Source organism: Sinohyriopsis cumingii, chromosome 1, assembly GCF_028554795.1.
Source record: "Sinohyriopsis cumingii isolate HCF-2022 chromosome 1, ASM2855479v2, whole genome shotgun sequence".
NCBI lineage: Eukaryota > Metazoa > Mollusca > Bivalvia > Unionida > Unionidae > Sinohyriopsis > Sinohyriopsis cumingii.
This window is the reverse complement of record NC_142961.1, coordinates 89,532,055-89,549,977: the sequence shown is the minus strand read 5'-3', so window position 1 is coordinate 89,549,977 and position 17,923 is coordinate 89,532,055. Positions and strand designations below refer to the sequence as shown.

The 17,923-nt window shown below is 34.5% G+C and overlaps 1 protein-coding gene across 1 annotated transcript in view; it reads right to left on the bottom strand.

The window, feature by feature from the left end:
- Positions 1 to 529: 529 nt before the first annotated feature.
- Positions 530 to 17,923, bottom strand: part of LOC149807313 (TBC1 domain family member 2B-like) — an 86,967-nt gene continuing 69,573 nt past the window's right edge. Inside the window, exon 19 of the mRNA XM_089965204.1 lies at positions 530 to 13,933. Coding sequence (XP_089821330.1) covers positions 13,826 to 13,933 — 108 coding nt within the window. The 3' untranslated portion in view covers positions 530 to 13,825. The remainder of the gene's footprint in view (positions 13,934 to 17,923) is intronic.

Below are 17,923 nucleotides of genomic sequence, written 5' to 3'. Positions count from 1 at the left end.
CCTAAATCTGAAACATTGTGTAAAAAAAATTGATGTAGAATGTGGCAAAGCAGCTGGTATGTGGCAGTCCACGAAACATCTGGTTCAGTTCATTCAGAAACAAATTTAATCAACCAAAACGTAAAGTATCTACTATGTAAGTGTACAAGATTTGTTTACAAAGTAGTTCCTAATGCACTATTGGGCACATGTGTCATGCACGAGTGCAATACGAAGTGCACATGAGTGCAATATCATACAATATTGTACAGTTCTGACAATGTAAAGTGAACGAGACAAAAATGAGCATATAATAATTACTTTTATATACTTTTGCTTTTTCTGCTCTAAAACATATCAAATGTCCCAAAAACAATGTTTACTTAAGTACTGTTACAGACAAATATATGACTGTCAAACCAATATTTCCAGATACTTTCATTCGATCATCTGGACAACCAATTATCTTGACAAAATCTATGTTTCCCAATGGATCTGGTTAATTGATGATTTACTGTATTTTGTAATAATGTGTAACAAACTGCAGTGATATAATATAATTTGTTTATTCAAAAACAACTGCAAAAATAAACACGGATTTCTTCAATATAAAGTTCAATCTTCAAGTCATTTTCTGTAACTATATTAAAATGCTAAAACTAAAATCAAATTTAAATTAACACTGAATATTGTCAGCAAGTTAACACTGAATATTATGTCAGTAAGGACTAGTACATAGATCTTAATAAATATATATATAAAATTTACTATGTTCAATAGATTACATTTGACACAAAAGAGAACAATTAATTGGACATTTTTACTGCAGATGTCTTAAAAGAATAAAGTAAACTCCTGATTTAAGCAAATCTGACTAATCCGCATCTCATATTTATGCTAATTAATATTTACACCCAGGCAGAATAATAAGCACTTGAGGTATGTAATTTGCATTCATGCAAGTGACAGCATGGGTTACCAAGCAGGAACCACAATTTTTTATGTGTTTGATTGCAATGAAGGTTTGGCCTTTCCGATGGATGGATTCAAGTCAAACAAACTGAAGTAAGTGAGGTTTCTCAGGAATGCAGCATATATGAAAAACGGGTTTACTGTAAAGTAGCTGATTCTGTTTACTGACAATAGTTGGTATTTGGACTACAGTACTTTGTGTACTGACTGACCCAGGAGTCTTTATTCATTTGTAAGTAAAAGACACAACAGACCTGACCTGATGAAATTTCACACCTGTGAATCTTATTGAAAACTTTAGAGAGAACAATCTTGCATATGAATGCAAAATAAATTAGTGGCAAGTGTAAACCATAAAATGCTCTTACAAGAGCAATAAGGTCCTGAAAATATAAAATATAACAATGCCAGTAACAACAGTTACAAAATTTCATCCCATATAAACAGATGCACATACAAAAATTAAAGATATCTTAAGTGATGATAGGTACAAACATGTCTAAATAATAATGTCAGTTTGATGGACAGTTACATATACAAGTTACAACTGATGATATCTAAGCCCAGGTGCACATTAAATGCATATGTGTTGACATCGGGATCAATTCTAACTTGGAGTCCATATACCGGTAATCAAAAGAATACTGCATCCCTGCAGTTTATGATATTAAATGCTCAACACAAGCATTAACTCCATGATGTTAAAGGTTGAAAATATAAGTCATCAAGCTGCCATATTTATCCAGTGATGGTCCATGCTTGATGATAAATCCCCTTCCCATTGCTGAATAAACACCCCCTTTAAAAAATGATTTACTTGGTATATCCTTGTCTAATGATAAGGTCATGCCCAAGTTTGTGACAAATTTATTACTTTAGATCCCTGGGGTTATCATGTGAGAAATTCTGTAAGACTGCAAGTAACAAGTTTAAAACAACTTGGAATAAGAGTGCTAAATCTAAATTGTGAGGTATTTTGACTATTTTTGACTAGATTAGGGTTTCTTGTGAAGATGCAGAATAATTACCACGAACTTGTTAACATACAGTTTCACACTGATTTCTAGTGAATCAAAAGAAAAAGATGAAACCATGTCTGTTGAATGATCACAGTGGGTATTAAAAGAACTTGAGTTCACATTTAGTAAAAGTGAGTATGACCAGGGGCCATAACTCCACTAAATGACACTATATCCTGGCCATTAAAGTCACCCAGGATCTTTTCAATAAATAAAGCCAGTATGGTTCATGGTTAGGTCATAGCTTCATCAAATAAGGGCACAGAGTGCTCATCATGTGACATAATGTCAATAAATAGATGCACAATCCAAATCTGTTTCAGTTCAATGGAAATGAACAGAATTATTTAAAGGAAACAAAATATAGCTTCTCTGACAACCAGAAGCTATATTTCCATAACTAAAGAATGCTGAGGATCAAAATTGATCTGAAATTTTGTCAATACAAAGTAGCATACCCCGAAGTTTATATGAAATGTTTGATGAAACTAAATAAAAACATGTGGGAATAAAATAGGATAGACAGACTAATAAACAAGAGATGCCCTCCTTAATATCTAGTCAGACAATAAAAGATTTTAACATTTAGTTTAATATGGACAACTTTAATGTTAATCAAGGGTGTGGACAGACAGATTGATTTGCTGAACTGCTAAGTTGGCCCAAACAAATAACTGGAGGTCAGAATGGCCCAAATTAGTACAGTGTAGGAAAGGCCCAATTTAATACAGTGTGTGGGAATGGCCCAATTTAATAGTTTATGGGAAAGGCCCAATTTAATACATTGTGTGAATGGCCCAATTGTGTGAGAAAGGCCCAATTTAATACAGTGTATGGGAAAGGCCCAGTTTAATACATTGTGTGAATGGCCCAATTGTGTGAGAAAGGCCCAATTTAATACAGTGTATGGGAAAGGCCCATTTTAATAGTGTGTGTGTGAATGGCCCAATTTAATTGTGTGAGAAGGGCCCAATTTAATACAGTGTGTGGGAATGGCTCAGTTTAAAACAGTTGTGGGAATGGCCCAGTTTAATACAGAGTGTGGAATGGACCAATTTTTATGTTAAACTGCTGCTAAGTGAGATTCGAAGAATGGTCCAATTTAATTCAGTACATGTATGTAGGAATGGTCCAATTTAATACAGTACACCTCTTCCTCGATAACATGCGCACAATGGGGTCCACAAACATAGACCACACTATTAGTGAGGCATGAGTTACCAAGGGACCTCCAAAATTTGAGAGAGAAAAATAGCTTTGACATTGAGAAAACCATGGGGGGGGGGGGGAGAGCAGCATTAGGGAACTGGACTGTTTATCTACTGAATCCCTATTTTACAATCAAGTCAATAATAATTTTTAATAACATGCTTTTTCTAATGAAGTTGTTCGTTATTCTGTTTAAATAAATTTTATTTTCAAAGTGTCCAACATATGAAAGATTGTTTCAACAACTATCACACGAAAAATCTGTGTATTTCGTCACTGCTTTTTGTTTTCTTGATGAGTCTGGTTCCCATAGTGGTGTTTAATTTTATCCTGCCAAATCAGGAGTCCACAGAGCAGGGAACTAGACTAACTGTTGATACACCACCAAACAAGATTCCTTTTCTTAAAAACACACAACATTTATTTCATGAGACAATTTTTTTATTGTTCAATTAGTACAATATTGATGTCGTGATTTCATTGGATGTTATAATGAAACTTCTTATCATCCTTGAGGATATCTCTAAGTGCCAGTTCAAGAATTCTCTGAAACTCGCTTGCCCACAATGGTCCGTATCTGTGAAATCAAGCTCTTTATTTTACAAAGTATTCATTTCACTTGGCTGCCTTGTTATCTTTGATCACAGTTACGAAAGAGTCTGTTAATTTAAGGTAGTTTATGTTACATACACAATAACATTTATAAGTGTTCAATTGATCCAATGAAGTGAGTTCACCCGACATACGACCAGAGCTGCTAGATTTTAAGTTTGTAGGATTTTTTCATGCCTTTTAACTTTTCCTTTATTCCACCTCCTTTACATGATTCAAAAGACATAATTAACGTTATAATACAAAGGAGGCCAGCTTTTAATTCAGTGCAAAAATACAACAAAAATTCCCAAAGTCAGTTATGAAAACACGGTTGGCACTTAATTAGGTTCTCAGAGAAACACTCGCGGACATAGCTGTTACAGTAGATTGACGCATTTTACAGTTAATTACAAGAGGACACATTGCATTTATGCGATTACACTTAAAAGAAACTAAAAGATAGAACTAGAACACAAATTTCGGTTGATAAAAATATTATTTAATTTGTATTTATTTATTAAAGTACTGCCTCCACTCGGCATAAGTGACATTTTCATTGATCAAAATTTCCTTACATATCGTTAAATGCGGTGTACAAGGAATGCCATTTTGAAAGAAAACGTAAAAAATTGTATAACCTATTTTTAAATTTGATGTTTCATAGTGCAGAATAAAATTTCCTGGTCCTTTCTACCGTTTTTGACGATAAAATGAGCGATTCATCAAAGTTTCCGTTACCAATTTTGATCAGAATTTTCTTCAGGTTCAACAAATAGGGATCAGAATTTGGGGTAATTTCTGGTTTAAAAAATGGGATCCATGCCTGACCCTGCGTTATAAGTGGGTACATAAGTTATCAGGGCACAAGTTATTGAGGGAGTGGTGTATGTGTGAATGGTCCAATTTAATGCAGCATTTAGGAATGGTCCAATTTAATACACTAAGTAGGAGTGTGCAGATTAATATCTCATGCTTCTGTTAAGTTACACTTGAAAAAAAAAAACTTAAGTTCAGAATATCCCAATTTAATATAGTGTGTGTGGGTGGACAGATCACTCTGTTGACCTGCTGCTAAAGTTGGGCCAACCAAAATTGCCCAATTTAATACAGTGTGCTGTGAAGTTCATGTAAAGCACTGTTCATAGATGAGAGTTGTATAGCCCTAACATAGTGAAACACTTGACCCACAGTGATGTATAAAACATTTATAATAAAACCAGATGAGTGTTCATGAAATGCAGATGCCCATCCACAGTGTCTTGAATGAGCTCCTACCTAAACAAATTTGTGATGGATGGATGGATGAACAGACAAGGATAGCACTATGTTCCCGTACCACTGTCGTAATGGGACATAAAAATGGGCGGGATCCCTATGGGTGCCAGAAAGTTTTCAAGAAAACGAAATGACCACTGAAGTAGCCTAATATTTTGTACAGAACTGAAAACACAAGAGAAAGTTTTGAACAAGATTAACTATGCAAGTGTTACTACATAATGTATATCAACCTATGTACATAAGGACATAAACAAAGAAAAAATTGGCTTTTGATAAAAAACAAGATAAAAATAAGTAAAAAGTAGTATTGTACATCAATACTAAAAGTGAAATGAGTAAGGTTATGATGAGTATTACCAAACTTCCCAAAGTACTCCTCTCAAAATTCAACAACACAATGTACATGTATACTTCATGCTTTATGTCCCAAAGTACTCCTCTCAAAATTCAACAACACAATGTACATGTATACTTCATGCTTTATGTCCCAAAGTACTCCTCTCAAAATTCAACAACACAATGTACATGTATACTTCATGCTTTATGTCCCAAAGTACTCCTCTCAAAATTCAACAACACAATGTACATGTATACTTCATGCTTTATGTCCCAAAGTACTCCTCTCAAAATTCAACAACACAATGTACATGTATACTTCATGCTTTATGTCCCAAAGTACTCCTCTCAAAATTCAACAACACAATGTACATGTATACTTCATGCTTTATGTCCCAAAGTACTCCTCTCAAAATTCAACAACACAATGTACATGTATACTTCATGCTTTATGTCCCAAAGTACTCCTCTCAAAATTCAACAACACAATGTACATGTATACTTCATGCTTTATGTCCCAAAGTACTCCTCTCAAAATTCAACAACACAATGTACATGTATACTTCATGCTTTATGTCCCAAAGTACTCCTCTCAAAATTCAACAACACAATGTACATGTATACTTTATGCTTTATGTCCCAAAGTACTCCTCTCAAAATTCAACAACACAATGTACATGTATACTTCATGCTTTATGTCAGCTTTTGCGATGACATTATTGGAACAGTCATGAAAATAGATCTGTGCATGCATCCACAAAGCTACCATACCAAAATAGGCCACTGTGACCTACTTTTCACATGCCACTGATCATGATGACATATTTAATTTTCAGCTCAGTTTTATGGTCACTATTAATTGTACAGTCATGAAATTTTATAGATGCATACAACCTGAGGCATGCTACACCACCATCACTGTGGCCTATTTATTGCACCCCATTGGTCATGTATGATTCTTGGACATGTTTACATTAGTTTCTTGGACACTGTTGCTTATATGGTCAAGATGGTAAGTAACATACCAAAATTAGGCTGCCAAGATGTGCTTTTCATGCTCAAATGATCATGAGAAACTTTTCAAGTTCATGTGAGTTTCTAAGTCTGACTATAAAATCGTGATCCTTGATATACATATATTCATGCATCCTTAGGACAATTTTCCTTGTACAGTCATCAAACTGGATGTGAGCATACATCCTTAGAAGTATAGCAAATCATTACCACCTCAAAGAAAAGAATGTGACTATCAACCACTTGGTTTGTGTTCATCAGTTCTTAGTACAACCATCTGGCATATTTTGAAGTACAAAAATCTTTTTCCTGTATAAATATGTGCTGATTAGCTTTGCTATCTTTTGACACCTCCATTTCTGGCTATGTTTAAAACACTGCACACAAAAATAATATGAAAAGGTATACATATAATTCTGATAACAACGGGAAACAATAATATTACAACATAAAACAACAAATGATTGCACAGCTCTCATAAACATTACATAATAATTTTTCAAACATTTCTACTATAATTGTTACTTATCTGGATTACCACTAAATGATTAGAAACACTTTTAACATTTATCCAGTGATTTCTTTTATGCTTGTAACTGTTGTGAAAAGCTGATTGTTACATATGCATGCTTTTTAATATTTTCAAATGACTCTGGTACAACAATAAATTTAAATTTAATATAAAGGAGAAAAAACATTCAAGATATCTGTTGCTTGTAATTTGCTTTTGAAATGTATCAATATCAGATTATCATAGTTTATGAATTTACAAGTTACTGTACTTGGTATGCTAAGTCAAATATTTTTGTTTCTCAAATATAATTTCTGTACACAGAAAACTTCTGTAAAAAACATACTCTTGAGAAATTTCATTTAAACAATTTTAATCTATCCTGAAGTAGATTCATATCCACAGAAAATGCTTGAACAAATAATGCACTAATGGCTACACAAATATAATGCTGTACTTCTTAATAAATGAGTTTGGGCTGGTATCGAACCCGCGACCCTTGGACTAGGAGTCTGATGCTAACATGACTTCCTGACTTGTGTACTAAAGACAACTTCCATAATGATACAAATGTGAACAGGTAAAAAAATAAATTCTTATCCCAAAGATTAATCAAGCAGACAAAAATTAATGATATAATCCTTGCTTCAGCTTTGATCTAGAATTGATCTTCCTTTGATTAATAATCTTGATAATATAAAGTTTTGAAAGTAACAATAACAACAAGGGGTTTTCTGACTCATAACTGGATTACAGAGACATTTGCATTTTGCTAGGATGATGAGGGAAAAACGCCCTATTTGCAGGACACTACCATCGATACTCACTTATAAGATGAACCAACTGCAAACTGCACAGACCCAGATCTGCTGTTGCATAATGCACCAGCAGATCTATGTCTGTGCAGTTTGTTTGGAGTAATCAGTAGAACAAACAACATAGATCCTGATCTGCAGACACATTATGTTATGGCAGATGAAGATCTTTGTTGTTTGTAGTTTGACTCGACTTATAAGTGAGTATAGATGGTAATTTCAACCACTGTTTATCATAGGCAATATATGAATTCCAAAAAATGTTTATCTTGATTATTGTGAAAAGATTGCTCAAATGATGATAGAAAGCAATTTTTTTGTGTGCAAGTTATGTTCCACTGAGAATACCTATCTAACCACATTAATGTTAGGAATATAGCTTTATACTGAATCCAGCAATTCCAGAAGGACAAAAATTTCATCTTTCATGGTGAATATATAAACAAATTAAAGAAATTCTTGCCCATGCTAGGTTGTGACAGCTTAATCTAAATGATACATCAAACAAGATGCTTGCTGGGGGGGGGGGGGGTGCAGAATGGAAGGGATTGCTAGTAATGAGTCTGGGTAAATATATTGTCATAAAAATATAATTCACTAAAATATATGCCTAGGAATAAGTTATACAATCACATTAATGTTAGGGCAATTGGATAAGAGGATGATGAAATGCTTGAGCATCCAAAAACTACCAATGGCCTACTTCGCAGGAAGAATGTCTGAATTCATTATGAGAAGAATAAACTGTTCTTCTAACATGATAGTAGCACAAATGATGGTCATTTGACCCATGACCTCAACACTCGGATAAGAAGAAAAGAACATTTTTCCCTTATGGAGCAAAAATAACTTGGTAAATAAAGTGAATGTGCTTAACCCATGTCCATGAGGAGGTTGTTTCAACCTGAAAAGGGACTTGATCCACCAAACTCAAAGACTAATAGACTGAGAAAGTTAACAGTTGAAGGTCATTCAATAGCTACTGTCATAGAACAAGTCGAAAGACTGCATTTGAATGTGAGACTCAGATTGTTTTAATCACATAAGCAGCAATTCTCATGAGGTGTACCTGGTCCCGTGATAATTCAGAATACACCAAGCATATTACTCACTGCAGTGAGGAGGTCTAATCTTGAGGGTTTATATTGTCTTTTCCAGCATTTCTGAGCAGCTAAAAATTTTCGGAGCCCACAGCTCAATGTGTTTCATACAAAATTTGAAAGCATGGACTCTATTTCATAGCTGCCTCTCTCAACGCATCAGTAGAGGAGAGAACTTGGAAAATTACCTTTTGAAAGCTCCCCCCTCCAGATGGCAACTGTTTTTTTTTTACAATGATGTTTGGTTGCACTGTTAACACCAAGGAACTATCCAATCTGAACTGAAGATAGTTCAGGTCCATTGAAAGGGTGTACAACTCACTTACCCTGTCTGCTACGCTAGCACTATCAGAAATCATGTCTTGTGAGATAGCAACTTCAAAAAGGCTCTGGCAAAGGGTTCAGTTTCCTACAGAGCTGCCAACCCTCCAGACTCACAATTAGTGAAAAGTGGGATAACAATTAGTGAATTTTGAATACAATTAGTGAAAAATTATATGACACTAACTCCATCCACTTCAATGGTCAGTACTGCAGCATTATATAAAAATCCCAAAATAAAACTAACTTATTATTTACACTGATTACACGTACTACTTTATTTGCAGCCAAATTTACTGATATACAAAAACTTTACACTATTTGTCATGATATATTGCTGTGGCAGTCTTGAACTTCCTCAATCAGATTATGGTACATTTGTTTTCAAAACAGTTGAGGCTTCTTGCCTGCTGGTATATCTTGGTGACTAAAATTGTTACAAATTTTCAGCACCTAAGGAGGCACTAAAGTTTATCTTATTTTTCCTCACAAGAGGAAATAATCTTTTACTGTTACTGTTGCTGATCTCCAACTGAGAAAGACTGCTTATGTTCAACAAGAAAGCTAACAATGTTTCAGCATTGGTTGCATGCTGGACTTGAGTAGGTGGCTTAAAGCACTCAAAAACTGAAATCTGCTGGGGGTGCTATAGCAGTGTGCACAAGGGCTCGTATCGTTGCTTACAATTTATATAATAATATTACTATATGGTACATGTATGACAGGTAAATTGTAAGCAACAATACCAGCCTTTGTGCACATTCCCAATTGTAAAATCTGCGGCACACTACTGTGTGAAAAGCATGTTGTACATCGATGTTTGATGGCTGAATGCTAGGCCAAATTTTCGTGTACTCCAATCTATACTTCACTTTTTGTGGAATACAAATCTTTTTCCTTGGAGGTGAAATTTCTTTAACTGCAGTGTAGCTTAATTAAGAAATGGTATTAATCCAAAAGATGAAATGTCAAACGGTGAATGATTAGTGGTGTCGGCGCATGCACGGAAAACTGTGAACTCAAGCAAATTATGATATATGCTAATCTTTCAATCTAAAAAATTCCAACACTCAAAAAAGCTGTCTTCATGTAGTTTCGCAACCTCTATGTGCTTTTTGTTAACAATGTGCTTCCTCACATCGTCTCTGCCACCTTGCCCGATGCTAAAATTTGTGGCACACTGTGTGCAAAACACATGATGTATATCGGTATCTGATGTCTGAATGCATGACCAATTTTTTGTATATTCCAAACTAAACTTCACTTTCTGTGCAACACATTTCTTTTTCCTTGGTGGTGAAGATGTTTTCAAGATGCAATGCCAAACGGTAATTCAAATCAGTGTTGGCAGTGCATACCCGGAGAAAAGTTCCAGTTTGGCCTTGGTTTCTTTCAAAAGCATTTGTAAAACTACTCATATATATAGATTAAATTATGCTAAAATACTTGCTACAGGTCCAACTGTATGAATCGGCTACAGTTCTACTAATATCGCGACTAACAGCAACTGCAGATATCATGACTAGCACTTAATGGTAAAGTTTAAATAACTGAGAATTGGGGAATTTGTGATTTTTTGCATGTGGCGTGAATCTGTGAATCATTGTAGAAAGTCATGAAATTCATGCCAAAATCATGAGGGTTGGCAGCTATGCTCCTATGACTTGAGTCAAATCAAGACCCATGAAAAAGGGTGAGTAATTTAGGCCTATTCAAGTCAAAGATTGTCATCAAGTATAACAAATTATTGTCTGGACCTATATTCACTCTATCATGATGCCTGAATGTTTCAATAGTCATCGAGTATTATCATGATGCTGAATGTTTTAATAGTCATTGAGTATTATCCACAGATTGTAACTGGAGCTAGTTGTTCCTCCTCAAAAGGCCAGAAAAAAGTTTGCCATCTCTCAAACAGACAATGTCATCTTTGCAGGACTCCCTGAATACCAACCACTTCCCTTCATAGATTTTCAAAGTGGAAGGCCTTCTAGCTCATGAGATTCTCTTTATGACTGAAGGTTGAAACTTCTTCCTATGCAAGGCTACCCTGACAAAATCCAGAGGTAACAAAGCCTTTCTTTGCAGAGATGAAACCTGAGAGCAGGGTTGTTTGGAGCAGAATGAATTTTGATGAGATCTTCTTGGGGATGTCTATTGCCATTTCAAGCTGATTGTTCACCCAAGACTTGTCCTATCTGAGTGGGGTTCCCAGAATGACTTTGTAATTCTGGTCCCTGACTTTCTGAATGATTCTTAGAATTAGAACAGTTGGAGGGAAAGCTTAGCCCCAAACCTCATCCAGCTGATACCCAGAGCAAGTTTAATTTCTAAGAGTATGTACCTTTCAGTAAAATACTAAAATTTAATTTGTGTCATACTCTTCATACGTGCCTCTTTCATCTACTGTATTGATGTTACTTGTGCAGATTGAGAGCCTAAACTTAATGGAGGCAAAAGCGATGTAATGGGTAAAAGTTTTGTCCATTTGCCTACATGGTAAACAAACAAGAAAGACACAATTTTTGTCCTTGGGAAATGTTGTATTAGAGAGGTAGTGGAGCTATTCTCAGCCATAATGTCATTGTGGAATGTATTTGAGCGATAAATCTGAGTTTTCCCTGTCTGTGCACACTATGTTTGCTGCAGAAGGTCATGTGATGAAAGACAGCAGTGACATAATGAAAGAGTGATATATTTCTCAGTGTTGTTCTACATTGGAAAACATGAGCATATACATGGTGGAATGTGAAAAATAGTACTATCTGAAGTTCAGACTTTTATATTTTGTTATTATTGTCTTTATTAGGAATTTGGATCTTGTACTAATGAAAAAAGTACACAAAAATTGCTGTTAATAATTGTTGTTGTCACAGACACTTGATAACAAAGTTTATCAAGGCAATATAAAAGTATCTGCTGAAGCCACAGATACTAGATAACAAGGTTTATGAAGGCAATATTAAAACATCTGCTGTAATCACAGACACCAAATAAGTTTTATCAAGGCAAAATTAAAGTATTTGTTGAAGCCACAGACACTAGATAACAAGGTTTATGAAGGCAATATTAAAACATCTGCTGTAATCACAAAGACTAGATAATAAGGTTTATCAAGGCAATATAAAAGTATCTGCTGAAGCCACATATACTAGATAACAAGGTTTATGAAGACAATATTAAAACATCTGCTGTAATCAGACACCGAATAAGTTTTATCAAGGCAAAATTAAAGTATTTGTTGAAGCACAGACACTAGATAACAAGGTTTATCAAGGCAATATAAAAGTATCTGCTGAAGCCACAGATACTAGATAACAAGGTTTATGAAGACAATATTAAAACATCTGCTGTAATCACAGACACCAAATAAGTTTTATCAAGGCAATATAAAAGTATCTGCTGAAGCCACAGATACTAGATAACAAGGTTTATGAAGGCAATATTAAAACATCTGTATTCACAGACACTGAATAATAAGTTTTATCAAGGCAATAACAAGGTTTATGAAGGCAATATAAAAGTATCTGCTGAAGCCACAGACACTAGATAACAAGGTTTATGAAGGCAATATTAAAGCATCTGCTGTAATCACAAATACTAGATAATAAGGTTTATCAAGGGAATATAAAAGTATCTGCTGAAGCCAGACTCTAGATAACAAGGTTTATGAAGGCAATATTAAAACATCTACTGTAATCACAGACACTGAATACTAAGTTTTATCAAGGCAAAATTAAAGTTTTTGTTGAAGCCACAGACACTAGATAACAAGGTTTATGAAGGCAATATTAAAACATCTGCTGTAATCACAAATACAAGATAATAAGTTTTATCAAGACAATATAAAAGTATTTGTTAAAGCCACTGACACTAGATAACAAGGTTTATCAAGGCAATATTAAAGTATCTGCTGAAGCCACAGATACTAGATAACAAGTTTGATCAAGACACTATTAAGGCATAGCATGAGCGTTTTCAATACTATGACTAGTTGCAAATGTGCAATGCAATTTCTTGCCTGCAAGCCTAGTGATCAGCAACCCTACATAACTTATAAAGATATCAACAATAAATCTAAATTTCTGATATGATGTTGCCACTGCCATTTGCAAGCCTTAGTACTTGTACCTCACTCTCTGATCCTGTTTTTAAGTCACTTGTTCTTAAAACAAAGGTTGTACAGGCCTATTTATGTATGATTATTTAAGGCAAATGACAGTAGAGGCGCCTCCTTTCTCCATGCTCAACAACATGTCTTATTTACAGCACCACACTGTCAAAACTACACTTCTTTTACAATGTTGTTTAATTACTATGAGTAAATGCCAAGCATTCTGGAATTATTTATCATTCATACCATGTACAAACAGATATTATTTGCCTCCATACACAAATATTATTACCAATCTTGTCATGCCATTCTCCTATTTGTTCAGTATGTCTTTAGTTGCACTTTACACCATTCTTGATTTTTTGGGTGGTGGGTTGGGGTGGAAATAATTTTTTCCATTTTCAATTATTCCTCACCAACAATTAAAAGGCACGGCATTTGTATTTTTTTTCCTGACTGGCTTCCTCACTGAAAAAAGCCTTTGTAATGCTGGATGCCATCCATGCTGATTAAATTTTTGATGCTCACGGTTGGAGTCAATCTTTCTGTTCAAGTGTTTGTGTCTAGTTATCTACGTCTTCATCACTGATGTAGATGTAGTCTGTCAGGTCTGAGGGCTCATAGCTGCTCTTTAAGGCAGATCGTTTCTTGTCAAGCTCTGCTAACTCCAGCTTAAAAACAAAATTAAACACTAATATTTTCTTCTTCTAACCATACACTTGTATTGATGAAAAAAAAAAATCCAAGCTAAGGCTCATTGCTCTAGATTTTAAAATCAGATATGCTGATAGTCAACTCTCATTACAAGGACATTCATGAAATGTTTAGGTCCTGTCAAAAAACAGATGGGACACAATGTGTTGAATAATGAAAATGATCTTTAAAAGGGATATTAAGTTTCTGACTCTGACAAGAATTTCTCATTAACAAACATGCATATTTTTCACTTATTTACATTTCTTTTCAAGACACTGTCATTGCTTGACTTTCTTTTGTACCAGGAATATCTCAGATAATTGTATGTAAACATTTTATTTCTCTAAAAATTATTTTTAAATATGTACATTATTTCAAATATTATTAAAATAATATTTAGTATTAAGTACAGATTTATATTTCTGGCTCATTCTTTTCATTTATACATGATGACCATGTCAGGATGGGAATGGTAACTCCTCGTAACTGAATGCATGGTCTTTACAACAACAGATTCGTTCCTAAGACCAAATGACCAAAAATAAACTTAGTCATTGTAGTAAGAGTTTTTTGTACTTTGAATACATCTAAATCATTTAAATTTAGCATGTTCAAACAAGAACCTATGAAAATTCTGCAAGTTCTATCATTTTTAAATGTATTCTAATCAAACTTTACAGAATATCACAATGTTCAAAACACTGAGCTTGAACTTCTTGCTCCAAATGTTGTCAAAATATTTCACCTGGGACCATATTGTCAAAATATTTCACCTAGGACCATATTGTTAAAATATTACACCTGGGACCATATTGTCAAAATGTTCTAAGAATACCAGGCCTGGGACAATATTATCAAAATGTTTTAAGAATATTGTGCTTGGGATCATATTGTCAAAATCTTTTAAGAATATTGGTCCTTGGACCATATTGTCAAAATGTTGCAAGAATATTCAGCCTGTAACCACATTGTCAAAATGTAGGAAAGATTATTGGGCCTTTGAAAATATTGTTAAAATGTTGTAACAATATTGGGTCTTGGGATCATACTGTCAAATTATTGTAAGAATATTGGACCTGGGACAATATTGTCACAATGCAAGAAAAATATTGAGCCTGGAACCATACTGTCAAAATGTTATAAAAATCCTGGACCTGGGACCATATTGTCAAAATGCTTTGACAATATTTAACATGGGACCATACTGTCAAAATGTAATAATACTGGACCTGGGACCATATTGTAAGAATGTTCTATAAATATTGTGCCTGGGATCATATTGTCAAAATGCTGAATAAATATTGTTCCTGGGACCATATTGTCAAAATATTGTTAGATTACTGGACTTGGGACTATATTGTGAAAATGATATTAGAATGCTGGAACTGGGACCATATTGTCAAGATGTTGTTAGAGTACTGTACCTGGGTCAGTACTGTCCAAATGTTGGGAGATTACTTGAACTTTTGACTATACTGTCAAAGCATAAGAATATTGGGCCTAGGACCATACTGTCCAAATGTTGGGAGATTACTTGAACTTTTGACTATACTGTCAAAGCATAAGAATATTGGGCCTAGGACCATACTGTCCAAATGTTGGGAGATTACTTGAACTTTTGACTATACTGTCAAAGCATAAGAATATTGGGCCTAGGACCATACTGTCCAAATGTTGGGAGATTACTTGAACTTTTGACTATATTGTCAAAGAATAAGAATATTGGGCCTAGGACCATACTGTCCAAATGTTGGGAGATTACTTGAACTTTTGACTATATTGTCAAAGAATAAGAATATTGGGCCTAGGACCATACTGTCCAAATGTTGGGAGATTACTTGAACTTTTGACTATATTGTCAAAGAATAAGAATATTGGGCCTAGGACCATACTGTCCAAATGTTGGGAGATTACTTGAACTTTTGACTATATTGTCAAAGAATAAGAATATTGGGCCTAGGACCATACTGTCCAAATGTTGGGAGATTACTTGAACTTTTGACTATATTGTCAAAGAATAAGAATATTGGGCCTAGGACCATACTGTCCAAATGTTGGGAGATTACTTGAACTTTTGACTATACTGTCAAAGCATAAAAATATTGGGCTTAGGACCATACTGTCAAAATGTTGGGAGATTACTTGAACTTTTGACTATATTGTCAAAGAATAAGAATATTGGGCCTAGGACCATACTGTCCTAATGTTGGGAGATTACTTGAACTTTTGACTATACTGTCAAAGCATAAGAATACTGGGCCTAGGACCATACTGTCGAAAATGTTGGGAGATTACTTGAACTTTTGACTATACTGTCAAAGCATAAGAATATTGGGCCTAGGACCATACTGTCCAAATGTTGGGAGATTACTTGAACTTTTGACTATATTGTCAAAGAATAAGAATATTGGGCCTAGGACCATACTGTCCAAATGTTGGGAGATTACTTGAACTTTTGACTATACTGTCAAAGCATAAGAATATTGGGCCTAGGACCATACTGTCCAAATGTTGGGAGATTACTTGAACTTTTGACTATATTGTCAAAGAATAAGAATATTGGGCCTAGGACCATACTGTCCAAATGTTGGGAGATTACTTGAACTTTTGACTATAGTGTCAAAGAATAAGAATATTGGGCCTAGGACCATACTGTCCAAATGTTGGGAGATTACTTGAACTTTTGACTATACTGTCAAAGAATAAGAATATTGGGCTTAGGACCATACTGTCCAAATGTTGGGAGATTACTTGAACTTTTGACTATATTGTCAAAGAATAAGAATATTGGGCCTAGGACCATACTGTCCAAATGTTGGGAGATTACTTGAACTTTTGACTATATTGTCAAAGAATAAGAATATTGGGCCTAGGACCATACTGTCCAAATGTTGGGAGATTACTTGAACTTTTGACTATACTGTCAAAGCATAAGAATACTGGGCCTAGGACCATACTGTCGAAAATGTTGGGAGATTACTTGAACTTTTGACTATACTGTCAAAGCATAAGAATATTGGGCCTAGGACCATACTGTCCAAATGTTGGGAGATTACTTGAACTTTTGACTATATTGTCAAAGAATAAGAATATTGGGCCTAGGACCATACTGTCCAAATGTTGGGAGATTACTTGAACTTTTGACTATACTGTCAAAGCATAAGAATATTGGGCCTAGGACCATACTGTCCAAATGTTGGGAGATTACTTGAACTTTTGACTATATTGTCAAAGAATAAGAATATTGGGCCTAGGACCATACTGTCCAAATGTTGGGAGATTACTTGAACTTTTGACTATACTGTCAAAGCATAAGAATATTGGGCCTAGGACCATACTGTCCAAATGTTGGGAGATTACTTGAACTTTTGACTATATTGTCAAAGAATAAGAATATTGGGCCTAGGACCATACTGTCCAAATGTTGGGAGATTACTTGAACTTTTGACTATACTGTCAAAGCATAAGAATATTGGGCCTAGGACCATACTGTCCAAATGTTGGGAGATTACTTGAACTTTTGACTATATTGTCAAAGAATAAGAATATTGGGCTTAGGACCATACTGTCAAAATGTTGTAAGAATAATAGGCCTAGGACGATACTGTCAAAATGAAAGAATACTGGGCTTAGGACAATATTGTCAAAACATTGAAAGAATATTGGGCCTATGACTGTATGGTTGAAATGTAAGGAAATATTTAGCCTGGGACCATACCATCAAAATATTATAAGAATATTACTCAGAAAGTATTGAAAATATGGGTTCTGGTTCACTACTAATAAGTCCCACAATGTATACATTAAAAGTTTTTAAAATATGGGGTCTTGTTAACTACCAAAGAGTCCAAGACGTATACAATAAAATTAATAAAGAATGGTGGGAGGTAAATAAAAGAATTGGAAAATGTCATATGTGGTGTAGATGGCATTAAATTAACTCATTATTGAAATTTAAATTCAAG